At 38.9% G+C, this 15,985-nt stretch overlaps 1 protein-coding gene across 1 annotated transcript in view; it reads left to right on the top strand.

The window, feature by feature from the left end:
- The first annotated feature begins 7,403 nt into the window (after positions 1-7,403).
- spon1b (spondin 1b) overlaps positions 7,404-15,985 on the top strand; it is a 58,348-nt gene continuing 49,766 nt past the window's right edge. The window contains exons 1-2 of the mRNA XM_085914980.1: positions 7,404-7,837; positions 11,071-11,177. Coding sequence (XP_085771106.1) covers positions 7,618-7,837; positions 11,071-11,177 — 327 coding nt within the window. The 5' untranslated portion in view covers positions 7,404-7,617. The remainder of the gene's footprint in view (positions 7,838-11,070; positions 11,178-15,985) is intronic.

The following is a 15,985-nucleotide window of genomic DNA, read 5'->3' on the forward strand; positions in this document are numbered from 1 at the left end:
ATTGAATCCTTCAACACAATTAAATATTTGTTAAGTGTGTGTTTGGGTACAATAAAGTGCCACCCTGTAATAATAGTTATACAGTACAGATATAGTTATGGTCACTTCAATACCAAATACTAAAGTTTAAGACTGATAGGATTATCACACGGGATCATTCTTCGCATTGTCAAACACATACAAAATATAGTCAAGCACTGCTGTCAAGTTGTTATTGACTGGTATAATAAATGAATGCCCTATGTCAATAAAGGTCATTTCAAGAAGAGATAGACGTCTCTATCCCCAAACGGGAACCTGTCCTGATTGACAATATGACATTAACACATATTATCCACCATGTATCTAGCAGCCAGGAAGCTTGGCTAATTTTCCAATTTTCTTTTCATTTTTTTCTTCATTGTTAAAATTACCCATCCATTATCTGTACCGCTTGTCCCCATGGAATGAATTATAATTAAATACAATTAAATTAATTAAAAGTATTATACATGCATCTCTACCCTGATATCCCAGCATATCAAAATGCCAAATTTGGAGTTTCAGATGCTTTACTTCCCCATGATGAACAACACTTTGTTGGTAAAAATTTGCTGACGTCAAAGCATGTGTAACAAACCATTACGAAGTTATTGTGTTTGCCTCACCTCTTTTTTTTTCATAGCCCACCTGGTCTCTGACAATGTTTGGATGAGAAACCCTCTAGAGCCTGCTGGTGAAGATAATGAAATTTAGTTGAAGTTTGCAATTGTGTTTGTGGTCTTCTGTCCTGTTTCTGATGTTTCAGCCATTGCTGACTATTGCTGTCCAGCAACTTACGGTAATATACCGCATCCCGTGTTAGTATTCGTTGTTATACAATATAAAAAAAGTAATGTGACCAGAGTAAATAATACAATATGTAAGACTCTTAGTTTAATCTTAGTTATCATCAAATAAATGGATTTAAGAGTAGTGCTCATGCTACTGTGCTCTCACAGTACAATTTTCTTTGTAGGGAGGAGGCAACATATATGCTGTTGTTTCATTTAAGCTGGTTAAGAAAGAAAGTCCAACAGTCTCTTCAAGACAAGGACATTTCTCTCAATCACAAATGAGATTAAGATGACACGAGATTGCCCTAAAGTGATGTTGTGATGCTTTGAAATTCTCATAAAATATGTCAGTAAATATCATTAAATGTCCGACTGTATTTCCATTTCTACATGTTTAAACTACAACAGCTTTAATATGAGTTACTGAAACTATGGTGGTTTCTTCGTCCGACGTGTAAGCAACACCGGCTCATTCCCCAGAGCTTCCAGTTGCGGCAAATGGTCCCAATGTTGTTATGGAAACAGGGAAACAAACATTACGTTGTTGTTGTATCTGGATTTCTGAAAGGCACTCCTTCTATCTGCATACATTTGAAGCATTTTATTAATAAATGGATGATAACGCTTCCTTAAATATCTACCAGGTGAAATTTGTTGTTTTCAGGTCTCACGTCACATCATCAGAAAAGTGTGTGTGTGTGTGTGTGTGTGTGTGTGTGTGTGTGTGTGTGTGTGTGTGTGTGTGTGTGTGTGTTTGCATGTGCATGCATGTGTAAGCAATTATGAAGCACTTACCTTTATAGCAGATACAGTTGTTTGTCCTTGATGTTTTCTTTCTGCAGAAATCATGCAGTCCATTAAAAGTATATCGGGTTGATTTAGAACTATGATACATGAGCAAACAATGGATGACTTTGCTTGGGGATGACATGAGACAATTTCAGACTGCAAAGCTATTGGAAACACTGTAAGCCTGTGAGGCCTTGAGCTTCTAATAAGGCTTTTATAGGTAATAAAGCATGACAAGTAGGTGGCCCCAGAAAAAAAAGCTGACATCACTTCTCTATCTGAATATGCAAACATAAGCTTGTGCACACGGATGGAATTTTATTGGGATGATGATGACGAATCCTATCAGTGATTAAACAAGAACTAATAGAAGCAATCTTACAGTATGTGTGCACAAGCGGGAAATCTAATATATTCATTTATACTGATATGAGCAACACAACACCTCAGAGTATCCTTGAAGAACCTTTGTAACTGGATTTTTTTTTTTTGACTGTTAATGGTTGCTTTGGATGGCAAGGTGGCACACTGTTAGCACATCCACCTCACTGCTCATCCAATTTAGGGAGGGCACCCAAACAAGTGTGATGAGCATTGAACCTGCAAAAGATTTGTTTTAAGCATTCACGTCTCCATTCTCATGAGTTTCTTTTGCAATCTCCATCCCCCTCATCGCCCACTGATTTCTGAGTGTTAATTTCTTCTCTGTTCCCCCCTGCCGACCATTGTTTCCCAACCAGCATTTTCATCAGCTTACAGTTTTTCCAGTTTTTATGCTTCTCCCGCCTCCCTTTCAACTCTTTGCTCAGTGTGTGGTTTTGTCTTTATCGCTCCTCATTGCTAATTCATCTCACCTGCATCGATGAAGAAGCTCATGGCCACTGGCTCCTCTCCCTTTCTCATGTTGTTAATCTAACTTCTGTGGCAGCTACTCTTTGGCTTTGACAAAACAGGCTTGCCAACAGTTATTTCCTTGTGGGATTCTTGGCACCATTCTACTTTTTCCATTTTATCTCCACATGACACTTAAACCTGCCAATTCAATAGTCTGTACTGCATCTGGTCACCAGATTTTTACCTTGCTTTGTTCACATCCACCATATCAATACTAGCAGGAGTCACAGCAAGAGAACTGAAGGGACATGCATTGTTAAGGGGGTAGGCACGTGACACAGGTTGCATTATTTCAGTTCTTGCGAATGATAGCGCTAGGTCAACCAGGTTTTATAAATGAGCCTATTGTTTTATTAACATCCCACTGCTTCTTAATGGTTTGAATAGTCTACTGCAGGCCATTGAATATAGTCAATGTATCTATCTATCTATCTATCTATCTATCTATCTATCTATCTATCTATCTATCTATCTATCTATCTATCTATCTATCTATCTATCTATCTATCTATCTATCTATCTATCTATCTATCTATCTATCTATCTATCTATCTATCTATCTATCTATCTATCTATCTATCTATCTATCTATCTATCTATCTATCTATCTATCTATCTATCTATCTATCTATCTATCTATCTATCTATCTATCTATCTATCTATCTATCTATCTATCTATCTATCTATCTATCTATCTATCTATCTATCTATCTATCTATCTATCTATCTATCTATCTATCTATCTATCTATCTATCTATCTATCTATCTATCTATCTATCTATCTATCTATCTATCTATCTATCTATCCATCCATCCATCCATCCATCCATCCATCCATCCATCCATCCATCCATCCATCCATCCATCCATCCATCCATACATACATACATACATACATACATACATACATACATACATACATACATACATAATATATAATACAATTCACAATATTAATTTACTCAATTCATGGCTTACATTGGTGACCTGCTGCCTTGGAAAAGCAACTCACGTTCTGATTAGGCTAGCCAGGTGGGTGTTATTTTTTTGTCTTCACATTGATTTAGCTGCTTTCACCCAGTCATTTTCTATGTCTTGTCCCCATCAGAGTTGTGGGTAAGCTGAAGCCTATTTCAGCAGTCTTGGGGTAGAGGAGGGATATGCTCTGGATTGGTCACTATCCAATTCCAGGATCTCACTTCTTATTGTCTGAAAATCAGATGGCACTGAGAACTACAAATTAAACTTTTGATTTTTCCCACACTGTTGTCAATTTAGGCTTTATGGTGTCACTTTCTGCTATCCAAGTCTGGATCCTTTTATTTTTAGCCAATTTCTCATCTAACTCTCAGGAGTACCACCAATACTGCCCAGGCCGTGTTAAATATGACTGAACAGTTTTGTGAACATTTTGTGGTGAGCATCAGTACCGCATGAATGGGTGCTCTTTTATGTTCGGGTTACTTTGTCCCTAATGATTCATTACCTTTGACAAGTCTGATTGCAAGCTTTGTATTTTGTATTGACGTGCACTTGTTTGCTTTGTAAGATATTTTTTTTTTCTTCATAATTTACTGATGTACACATTTTTACATGACCTGCAAATCACCGCTCCAGTGATGGTAAATGAGTATGTAGAAGAAAAGAAACTGCCTTCATTGAGAGACTTTATTTTCTTCTAGTTGTATTATCATACTTTACTGTTGAATGACAAACAAGTTACAGCAACTCAGACATTCAACAATGTATGGGGACTTTATTCATAAACAAGCAATGCAAACAGTAAAAAGTAACGTCACCGCAATAATCTTCTATACACTGCATAACGTACAAACAATAGGGAACATTGCATTCTGTGGAGAGCTGAACCAAAGTGTACTGCCGGCTAATCATGTAAATGTATTCATTTAAATCAAGCAAAACTAAAGTCCTCCATGATTTTCACTCAGGATACAACTGTAGTAGAATACCGTACATATGCCGAGTGCATTCGCAAACGTGCACTCAGTCAGACTCAGATCACTACACATGCACATGGTTACCCACATTCTCGGAATTAAATTTGATGGGCTTACTTTATGGTGACAGCTTCATGCTGCCTTCTGCAGCTTTACAACCAGTGAACACTGAGTAAGCATGAGCATGCATCCGTTCATTTCGGAGCAATGCTGTAAACCTCCCAGTGATACAAATGAGGGATTTTTACCCAATGGAGGTTGAGATAACGCAGATTTCTGCTTTGATCAAGGTTTTTAAAATTGGAAATTTCAACTAACTATACGGAATAAACATACGACCTCTTTGCTGGTAGTTCCCCAACAACAACATGCACGACATAACACATTTCTTTTTTCAAATGTATTTTCAGTGTTGGAGACATGGAATTTCCTCAAGTCCTTTTCCACCCCTTTTATTTCAGGCAATGGCATTTTGAAGGGGTTTACAAATACATTCATTTGTATCTGTTGGCTAAATGCTAAAACCTTAGCATGTTTCTCTAAATGCCGAGGGGTATTGACTTACAAAGCAAAAAAAAGAAAACAATTTTTTTTGGTCAACGTTATACCAATACATTCATAAATCAAGTATATTAACATTGTTTATTCGTCATTATTATTATGCATGATTTCCATTTGGTATTTTTTTCACTGTATTGCTATAGGATATTGACTTGCTGATATACACCTAAAAATGATATACATTATATGTATTTTTTATTATTTGGCAATAAGCAAGCAATATGTTCAAATGTTAAGTCAGTATACACTGTTTATTCATGAATTGTATGATTTTTAAGGTCTGCAGTAGCATTACGGGATAAAATGCCAAACAGAAATCATGCATTGCAGTCGGGATGTCACAATACCAACGTTTTGGTTCCAGTTCTCATGCTGCCAAGTATTTATTACTTAGAGGTATATATAAATACAATAAATAATAACAGCTTGCAAGAAAAAATCGGACTATTATTTTTTTCTTTGAACATAACTAGTAAACAGAATAAAAAACACAGACTTTTTCTAAGCCACATAATTTTCACGTGAAGACGAAACAATTCAAAAGACTAATATTTCTTTATTGCTGTTAGAACTGTGAAATGGAATTCAAAATACGACAGTCTTCTTTTTGCAATTAAGGCAATTTTTAAAAACATTTTTACAGTAGGTCATTTACTGTCTCTCTCTTCTACCCTTTATCTAGCACTTATTGACTGCCATTAATTTTAAAAAGGGAAAAATACTTGCTAGGCTTAAGTAGTCACATTGAGTAAGCTGAATCCATTAAAAGAGAAAAAAAGGTGTTTTTTCTTCAGGAAAAAGGCAAGATGAGAATTGTCTTCAGTCAATAGTAATTACAATATCAACAAGTCAAGATGTTCATGCATGAGTAGAATTGCAAAGTGAGAATTAGAAATGCAGTCATCCATCAGAGGATATCATTTCAACAAACCAACATCAGTGTGATTTTCATTTTATTCCATTCAACACTTTGACGCATGCTGCCAACATCGGAGCTTTACTACCTTCATCAAAGTATTAAGATTGCTCTCTCACAGCTATTATACTGTGCAGAGGGGCAGGTTTGGTTTATTCAACTGTGAGGAGCCTGAGGCAAACATTACTTGAAACAAACAACGATAAATGTGATTACTTTTCCACCATGCCATCTACTTGGGTTCAACTACCCTACAATCTATTAACATTTCAGGAAATATTTTAAGAGGCATGTTTCCATTGAAAACTGTCACTCAAGTTTAGTGAGGTGATCAAACTCGATCTTTGGTTTTGAAGCAACACACTCAATACTTTTCAAATGTAGCACTTGAATTTAACTTAGTCTGACTGAAAAGTGACTGAATTGTTGACGGGGCACCTCGGTCAAGGGTATGCACCAGACCTTCTTCATGCACCCGTTTATTGCGCAAGAGTCCTTCCAGATGGGCTTCATCACACAATGCGAGACATGTCAGGACTGTTTAGTTTAACAGTCTCCAGCTCTAGACCGCAACTTGTTTCAATTACTTTCCTGTGCATGTTTAGACACACTCCTCAACATATGTGCAGAACAAAGAAAAAAAAATGAAAGAAAATTATTTTGTTTTTATTTTAAAATAATGCTGACAACCCTCAAACTAAGTCAGTAAAAGTTTGGCATGTTTTATTATTATGAATAGACATGCCAAACATCAAAAATGAACAAAGCAATGAAAACTGTCCATCAACTAAACTTTCTGCAACGCACCCCAAACTCCGCAGCAAAGATAAGAGGTAAAATCCTGCATTTCCATAATCCCCTTTGACTTTTTTACAACGTTCTAAATCTTGAGGTGAGGGAAGAGAAGAGGTGCTGTGACGAGCCAGTACAAAACAGATCCGGAGAATCTTAAGGCGTGAAGATACTCTTGCACCACCTGCTGGTGTGAAGACACAATGATCTTTAATCAATTTTTAGCTGTCACAGCACAGAAAGGAAATATGAAGCTTTGTTTTTCTTTATTTACTTTTTTTATCAAAAGAGTGTAACATTTGACTTTTGTTCAACTTTTATTTAGAATAAAAAATATAGTGTGTGCTCTTTGAACAGTTGGATGTGTTTCTCATGACATTTTGATGAAAGTGGGTTTAATTTAATGATAGGAATATGTGACGGGGCGGGCCAAAAAAAATAACATTGAGAGGACAGCAAACGGCTATCGGGAAGGATTTTGGACGCAAGAGTACTCAGAGTTCATAAGAACAGCTGCAATAGCATCGCGTGTGTGAGCGCGTTGTTTGTGCGTGCGTGCGTGCGTGTTGGAAGGGAGGAGACTCAGCCCCAAAGGAGACAGCATTGTGCGCTCGCTCCCTTATTGTCAGTTTTTGCCCCCCCCCCCTTCTTCCTTCCTTCCTTCCAGACACCTTTCCCGATCTGGGATTAGCAGAGCTCTTTTTATCGCTCTCCTCGCCGAAGCGCGCTCCCACTCCATATGGAGACATCCCCTTTTCGTCACCTTCACTGCGGTGCTGCGTGAAAGTTTCTGCCGAAAAAGGAGCTTTACGACTTTTTCTTTGACTTGATAAAAAGAAAAAAAAAAACCCGACCACTGTCTAGTCCTCAGCGGACTCCAGGCAGCGGATATGGCAATGTTGCTGTTGCTTTTGCAGTATTATTTGCTGTCGAGTTTTGTGTGCAACGCGATCGCTTTCGTGGAAGAACCCGCTGGAGGGAGAGCGGACGGGTACTGCGGGCGGATCTTACGGGCACAGACCCAGGGGACCCGGCGTGATGGGCACCATGAGTTCCGTCTCAGAATGGAAGGGGATCCAGAAGCTTACCAACCTGGCAGCACCTACAGAGGTAAAAGGCGCACTTTCAAAGAGGTGTCAGGAACTGTTATGATTCTTTTTTTTTTTTTTTATAACTATAGACAACATAATGCAAGCGCTTTTACAACTTAATGTATGGTGATGTGGATTTTTAAAAAATATGAATTTAAAAATCTAAATTATTTTTCATCTTTATAAACAGATGCTCAATTTTATTATAGCTAGCCATTTTTTCCGACATATTAAGACAATATGTTCAAGCCTATTGTTCATCAACATCGATTTGAGTCAAGTCAAGTTTATTTATACAGCCCTAAATCACAGACAAGTCTCAAAGGGCTTCACATTTGCAAAATTGACAATTATTCTCAACATCCCCTGATCTTAACTCCCATGAGGGCAAGGAAAAACTCAAAATCCCCTACTGGGGAAAAATGAGAAAGCTTGAGAAAAGACCACAGATGGGAGGATGCCCAGGCTGCAATGGATGCAGAGAGGGCACATAAAACACAATCCAAAGAAAAGGTAGACATCCATATTCAAACTGAAAAGCTGCAGGAAGGTGCCCTCAATTGTCATGGCAGTGTCTACGAGGGTGGTAATCCGCCTCAGATCCCTCATCCCGATTGGTCGATAAGAAATCCAGACAGCCATTTTCAGTTTGGATGTCACCTGGGGGGCGGCACTACAGAGAACACAAACTCCAGCTCAATCGGCCAACACAGGTTAATTAAAGGCCATAGCATAAAAATGTGTCTTTAATCGTGTCTTAAATGTTTCTATAGGTTCTGAGGTTCTGTTTATTGGAGGTAGTAAAGTGTCAAACAGCCGTCTCAGGGTGAAGGTTTTGGGTTAGACATTCCTGTGTTAAGTTTGCATGTTCTCTTCATGCTTACTTGAGTTTTCTTCTGGTATTCCGACTTCTTCTCACGTTGCTCACTTGAAGACTCCAATCTTCCCATAGGTGTGAATATGTGGAATAGTGATTTGTCTACATGTGCTTTCTGATTGGCTGGTGGCCAGTCTTGGATGTACACTTCCCCTTGCCCAGAGTCAACTGGGATGTACACAGCATCTCATTCGTGACCCTAATGTGAACAAGCCTAAAGAAAATGAGTATGAATAAAATCCATCAGTGAACATTACCTCATATTTTGTGCACTGACTCCACGGCCATTCTGTTTATTTATTTATTTAATAATAATAATAATAATAATAATAATAATACATTCTATTTATAAGGCTTGATCGTTTCCTTGTATTTTAACATCAAGATACAAGCGGCCAAAGTTTCCTCCTCAGGGTGTTCAGGTTTTTCTTTAGAGATAGGGTGAGAAACTCTGTCATCTGCGAGGGACTCATGTTCTCTTTCGTGTTGAGAGGAGCCATATTAGGTGGTTTGGGCATCACCGGAAGGAAACTACGGGGCTGACCCAGGAGACACTGAAGAGACTGTCTCCCGGCTGGCCTAGGAATGCCTTTGGATCCCGCCGGAAAAAGCTGGAAAAAATAGCCAGGGTGAGGGAAAATCGTGCTTCCTTGAAAAAGCAGTTGCTCACACGACCCAGCCTCGGATAAGTGCATAAAAAAAAAAAGAAGTTGTGTCCGTCTGATGCATGATGCAGTGTAAGGATGAGATCCAAAGTGCATCAATGAACCAACGTGCTGCTGATCCACAAACTTAACCTGCTTTGGATAGAGTCCTATATTTTACAAGAATGCACACATGCTCCATATCTTTGAAGAAAGTGTGGAAATCTTCTTCAAAACCACCCCGCCAGTTGTGTGTGCTTCTAATGACAGTCAAACAGTTCTGCTCGGAAGCATTTGCAAGCTAAAAAATAACAGACATGACATAATGTTTGACGGGTCCATTTTTAATACCTGATGTCATACCCATTTAGATTTTGTCAGCAAAAACCTAATCCTTAATGGCCAGTATACAATCTTTTACAGTTTCAGAGCGGTGCATGTCCTCACCAATGTGGGAAAGCTCCGGTTATAAGATACAATCCAACTGCACTTTTTCCACTCTCCTGAGATTCCGCTGGTAGGGTTGGGGTGTTTCTCGTTTTCGCTTGACAGCAAGTAGCAAAACGGCGGCCCCCTGAGATGGATGAAAACGGGTGGATTTTGCTGCTTAACTCATATTCCACAAACGCAATAATCATCAGAATGCCGTGTTTAGACTAGTAGGGGAACATGCAACATATATTGTAAGCAACATTTTTGGGTTGACTTCCCCTTTGAATGTGTTGGACTTATTTTAAGTGTGTTTAAATACAATTTAAAAGTGCCATAATTGCTATAAAAACAATTATAGGGTATATATAAATTGGCTATTTCTAAATTACGAATTTCACTTATGGTGGTGGTGGTCAGGGATTACTGTATACAGTTTTATACTGTAATTGATGTCAAATTCTCCCAAGTAACTCATTAAAATCAGTCAGGCTCCAGCGGGGAAAGTTGTCTACTTAGTGTTCCAAATGTTGACCTATATTAGCTTCCTCACCTCTTCCTGGCAGCAAGTGGATGGACACATGCAGGCGCGCACACAACAGGAGATCAGTCAAATATCTGGTTCCAATTATTCAGCCTCAATGGATTCAACCTTCAAAACATCCTGCTCCAAGATGTCTTCAACATTTAGCCCTTAGCAAAGAGGGCTAAAGGTTTTTTCCCCCTCCTGGGGCTAAATAGGGCCTGAGAAAATAATTTTGCAATATTTAAAAATAAAATGTAGGAGGACTTAGCTGCATCGTGCGACAGATCACCCCAGTGTATTGGCAGTTAGAAAAAAATTGACCTAAACAGATTGTTTGTCAAGCTTCAAATTATTAGTTGAGTGTGAAGTGAGAGAACTGCAGTGTCTCACATCTCCGTGAATGGATCATTTTTACGGTCTCAAACTACAAACGATAAAAATGCCTTGTGATTATTTTGTCCTCTGCAGCTTTTTCAGCTTTTATATATAATATCGTAAAAAAAAACTTTGCAGTTTTTCCTTAAAACAGTGATCAGACTAAACAAACACATTCTGATATAACTGCATTCTCATCTGCTGTTAGGTGTCCTTATTTCCATAGTGGGATGCTAAGTCCCTATTTACAGTGCTCACTCTTCCACATCATGCTGATGCTGACAGGAATGCTGCTTTGCTGCCAGCATCATTCAGGGTGATCCTCAAAGTGTCAATGTAGTAAAGCCTCTTCTGCTCAGTGTGTCCAAGGTGTTAATACACACTCTCCCTCCTCCCAACAGTGATTCTCTTGGCAACCAGCCCTGCATATTTCAGAGGTTTTACCCTCATTGCACTGAAGGAGGGCCGGGAGGGTACCACAGATGACGACTACACCGGCCAGTTCCAGGTGAGAGATAAGAAAAGAATCTCTGCAATTTGAATTTGAACTTTCGATTGGATGAACTTGCATGATTCTGGGAGTGTGCCTACAAGTTGTCACACATTTCTTGTGTGAAACAAATTGCATGTTGGGAAGAAACTAAAATGTTGATGATCCTTAAGTGCAGCTCCACTGTGTGAGGCGTTCTTCCGGATGAATAACAGATATTAGTTCTAGTGGAAGACGGAAGCGAAGGAGGAAGTTGATAGAGAGGAGGTTATGTTGAACAAAGAGATAAATAAACGGAGATTCAGTGGGCAGAGGCGAGCGATGTGAGATTTTTTCCCAAGTAGCAACACAGCTCCCGCTGAAAGGTTGAGAGCCGCTGAGCAGAAAGACAGACTTCTTCAATTACCTTCTTTGTAGTGTAAACAGGAACACACATCTGTGGTTGTGTTTCTCCATGCTGGCCATAACAACACTCCAAACAAACTGGGCAAAGGGTTTCTTTTTTGGTGCCAGCAACTTGGAAACCAAAGCCTCCCTTCCCGGTTGTGCCTTCTGTCTTGTTTTGTCGTTTCAAAAACCGCACACTGTACGGCTCAAGTAGAATATGAAGGGGCTTTTGTTAATGCCTTCTATTTCTTCATTAAATTAAGAACCAATCTACTAGACTTGAGATTTGCAGACCAGTGCAAGTTTTGAGAAGTTAGTCAATGGATAATTAGTTGATAGTTCTTTTTTGACATTTGCGATGGGAGGAACCTTTAAATCTTGTCAATATTTTTTAATTCATTGTCATAAAAAAAAATTACAGATTTACAGAAGATGGATGAGATCACTGCTACAGGGTACACAGATTGGATAACTTGAGACACGGGAAGTGTCAAGAAGACTGTTGCAAACACTTCCCGTGTTTGTGATTAAATGTATTGTACTTTATCACTAAAATTTCTTGGATTTGAAATAATTTTATGAAGAATATTTTTTTCCTAATCAATACAGTTGTGGACATTGTTGTCCTTAACAAGAAGGTACTGCACTTTCAGTCACATAAGATGAAATCAAAATGCATTTTTTTTTAAAATATAATTTGCATTTTAGGATCACCAAGTAGTCAGCTGAGCTGGATTCTAACTCCAAGTAATAATGATCCGTTTTATTTAAGAGAAACAGATCATTGTTAGAAAACAAAATGGTGTTCAGAAAATTAACACTTAGGGTATAAGTTAATGTAAGTTTTTATTATTTATAGCCATCTATCCTCAAATCTTAATACACTTATGCTAAAACTCTGCAAGGACAATGCGATGACAAACTCATATATGATCAGAGATGGTTATGTTTGCATAAGCATATTTAGAAGCCATGCAGTCCAGGTACAATATGAGAGATTGTCGATGTTTTTGAACGTTGAAATGTACCAAAAGCAAGTACAGGTACAGCAACCCTGGCTAAACCATGGCGTGGATGACGGGCTAATCTAACCCAGAACTACGTATAACGTCGCAGAACTAAACCACTCTGTCACTCTACTGCCCACGCTCCAGTCCTTTTGAAACATTTCTAAACGCAAATATGTCAGGCCTTTTGTCTTCTTCTTACCACTGTCTGCGTGGATGTGCATAGCAAACACCTCAGTCTCGGGGGAGAACGAGAATAGATGAACCGTGGGATGAGCTTGAGCAAAATTAAAGTTGACATACTGGCTTTGTAATGTGTTGAATACATATTGCCTAGCCCATCAGGCATGTTCTATTGAGCAATTATAGTTTTGTCCGCATTTGAAACTGATTAAATTTTTCCGGAAATAAGTAGTAGCCGCATTGTTGTGCAATGTTTAAAGTAGCAGTCGCCGACCAGGTGTCCCCCGGACACCAGGTAGCCACTGAGTATCACATATTGTTCTAGGACAACATGTTATTGCAAAGGCAGACAAATGCCCCAAGTTTGGATTTGGGGAAACCTGATGTACTATCAAGCACAAATCATCAAAGCTCCTTTTTCAGCATGGGATAAACAAATGTAATCATTATAAAGGTTTCAGATCAAGGCAATTACGTAAGCTAAACGGAACTTTGAGGTCTTTGAGGACTCGGCTGTGTGCAGGCTTGGAAAGATGTTGAGCTGATAAGAAAGATAATCACGCCCAAATGTGATCTGAAAGTAATTATTTTACTAAGCACCCAAACAACAAACACACAATAATGTTTCGAATTCTCAGTCATTCACCTCTCTTTATTTTTATATTGTCAAGGTGGATGATGGGGGAATGCTCATTCATTACCTTCTAGTGAATAACACTGTTGTTTTCACTGTACTGAATTTAACATGCATAGGTCAGATGCTTAGGGTTTATATAAAGATTACCCTGCTCTGCACCGATCTGAGTATTAAATATTCATTAGAGGACGATTGGTGTGAGGCTCATTTTTTTCCACATTTGTTTGCCTGTTATTGTAGCATCAAGTTTACAGTACACAGTGAATATAAAATATACTCACCCCTGTTCAAATGCCAGGTTTTTGCAAGATTAAAAATTAAACCAAGATAAAGCATTTTAATACATTTTGATGACCTACAGCCTGCATAATTTAAAAAGTAAAGTTTTTGGCTTAAACAACCGAGCTAATGAGGTGGCAGCATTATACTTTGTGTCTGTTCTTCAGCTGAAACGGGCCTTAGTGAAAGCGGAGAGCATTCTGAATCTGAGCAGCTCTCACTACAGAGTGAATATAAAACCTCTAGGCTTCTGCTATGAAGAAATGTCCTGAAAAGCCTTGAAGAACATCTGAACTTTATTTGGGGTTAATCAGAGGCATTTTAAATGGTGGCAGGTGTGTGCTGCTGAGTCACACTAAACAAAATGAACATGACGATGCGAAGGAGAGGAGGGCTCCACAGAACAGTCTGTAAGGAGAAGAGGAGTTGGAGGACACAGGTTTAAGTCCCACTATGGACAAAACAATGTAAAAATGGCAAGTAGTTGTCTGCTTTTGGGTAACTGTTATAGTACCGCTGAGCAAGGCACCATCCCCACCACCCCAGTTCAAGTGGTACATCACTCTGTGTGCCTCTTTCACACTCTTCGCATGCCTGCATGTGGGCGCCCTAACTGTTCCCCATGCAAGAGGAACTGCAAACTGCTGTGTATGTGTTAACATAAACTGAAGAAAACGTATAATAGATGAAAGAAATTAAATGCTTAACTATCAGGCAATGGCATGGCAAACTGAATCAAACTTATAATAGATGAAAGAAATTAAATGCTTAACTATCAGGCAATGGCATGGGTCACACACAAAAAAAAACATGGGTTATTATGACGTAGTTTTAGTCAAAGGTAACTGATGTCTTTTACATCAGTTTTAGTCAAAGAGCAGCAGTTAAAGGAGTTCATTCACCTGTTTGACTCTGACATGGTTTTGCCACCTCTGCAATTCAGTCGAGTCGAGTCGAGTCCAGACCCGTCCCGTCTAGTCTAGTCTAGTCTAGTCTAGTCTAATCTAATCTAGTTTTAGTCAGCAAAAACTAATGGCATTCTAATCCAGTTTTACTAAAGTTTGTTTCTTTTGAACTCTTTCAGTAATGCAATTCTAGTATTTTAGCCCGATCCACTTGGTACCTTATAGTGATGCAAGCAGAATAAAGCAGCACGTTCGTGAGAAATCATTTATTCAGGCTTAATCAGACTCCCAGACCTCCTTGGAAGACATTGTGATTTGAATTAAGTTCTACAACATATTTTACCAAACATGTTATAAGTACACACACATCCATTTAGATGAAATAGCATCCGGTTTTTCGAAGTAGGTTTTCCAAGTTGTTAGCGTAGCCTTGGTTGGGGGAAGCACAACATTGATTGTGGTGCCACCATGCAATACTGGTGAAGCCCGGATTTCCTCATGGAATTTTGCTCTAAACGCAGACCTTTGATTGATGGAAAGCTCAAGGCAAAATGCCAGTACCCTGAGGTCTTCATCGAGACTTTGTTAGTTTTAAAAGTCAGCTCATCCTTAAGTGTGTCGGCTTGACATTTCAATCTGTACACATCTCTGCCTGTGCTCTTACTTTGGAACGTTACCAATTCAATCATTGATTATTTTTTTCCATGCATTCAATTTCAACCCTACATCACAGCTTTTCTTTTGATTGTGAAGATGCATTGTGCTTACATCTATAGTAACCACACAAGAACACCCCTTGTGCACCCTATCATTCTTATCTGTTTTCTCCTGATATCTTGGGTGTGTGTTGGAATCTTGTTTTGCCTCCAGCTTTGCTTCTTTGTGTGTGACGGTGTGGATGTGTGTGTGCGTGTGTGTGTGTTTGTTTGCGCTTGTGTTTGAACAAGGTCTGAGTTTGCTTGTGCAGGCACTCTGAAGCCTCTGTGTTTACCATCTCAACAGAGAGCGAGAGACTGAGAGAGATTGAGATAGACAAACCGTGGACACACACAGACATGCCAGGCTCTGCAGTGAAAACAAACGCTTCTTTGCCAGTCTCCCACACCTCCCCCATTTTTTTTTTTTTCAATCTGCATCGCCTTTTCTGTCTGAGCTTCAGTCTGTCACACTTATGTATCTGTCTGATGATGTGGAACACGTTGCCCAGCTGTATGCCCAACTTATTTACAAGTTGATTGCGCATTCAAATTGATTTTCTGGTTAGTTTTGACAAAACTAGACTGTTCTGTTCTGACAACTCCCTTGTAAGCTTTTGCAATATGCTTACTCAATATATTTTCCGTATACCGTATTTTCTGCACCATAAGGCATACTTTCACTCTACCATCATATAATAATGATTTAGGGGCGATACAATGGGGCATTGGT

The sequence above is a fragment of the Syngnathus leptorhynchus genome, chromosome 6 (assembly GCF_054491065.1).
Source record: "Syngnathus leptorhynchus isolate UIUO chromosome 6, UIUO_Slep, whole genome shotgun sequence".
Lineage (NCBI taxonomy): Eukaryota > Metazoa > Chordata > Actinopteri > Syngnathiformes > Syngnathidae > Syngnathus > Syngnathus leptorhynchus.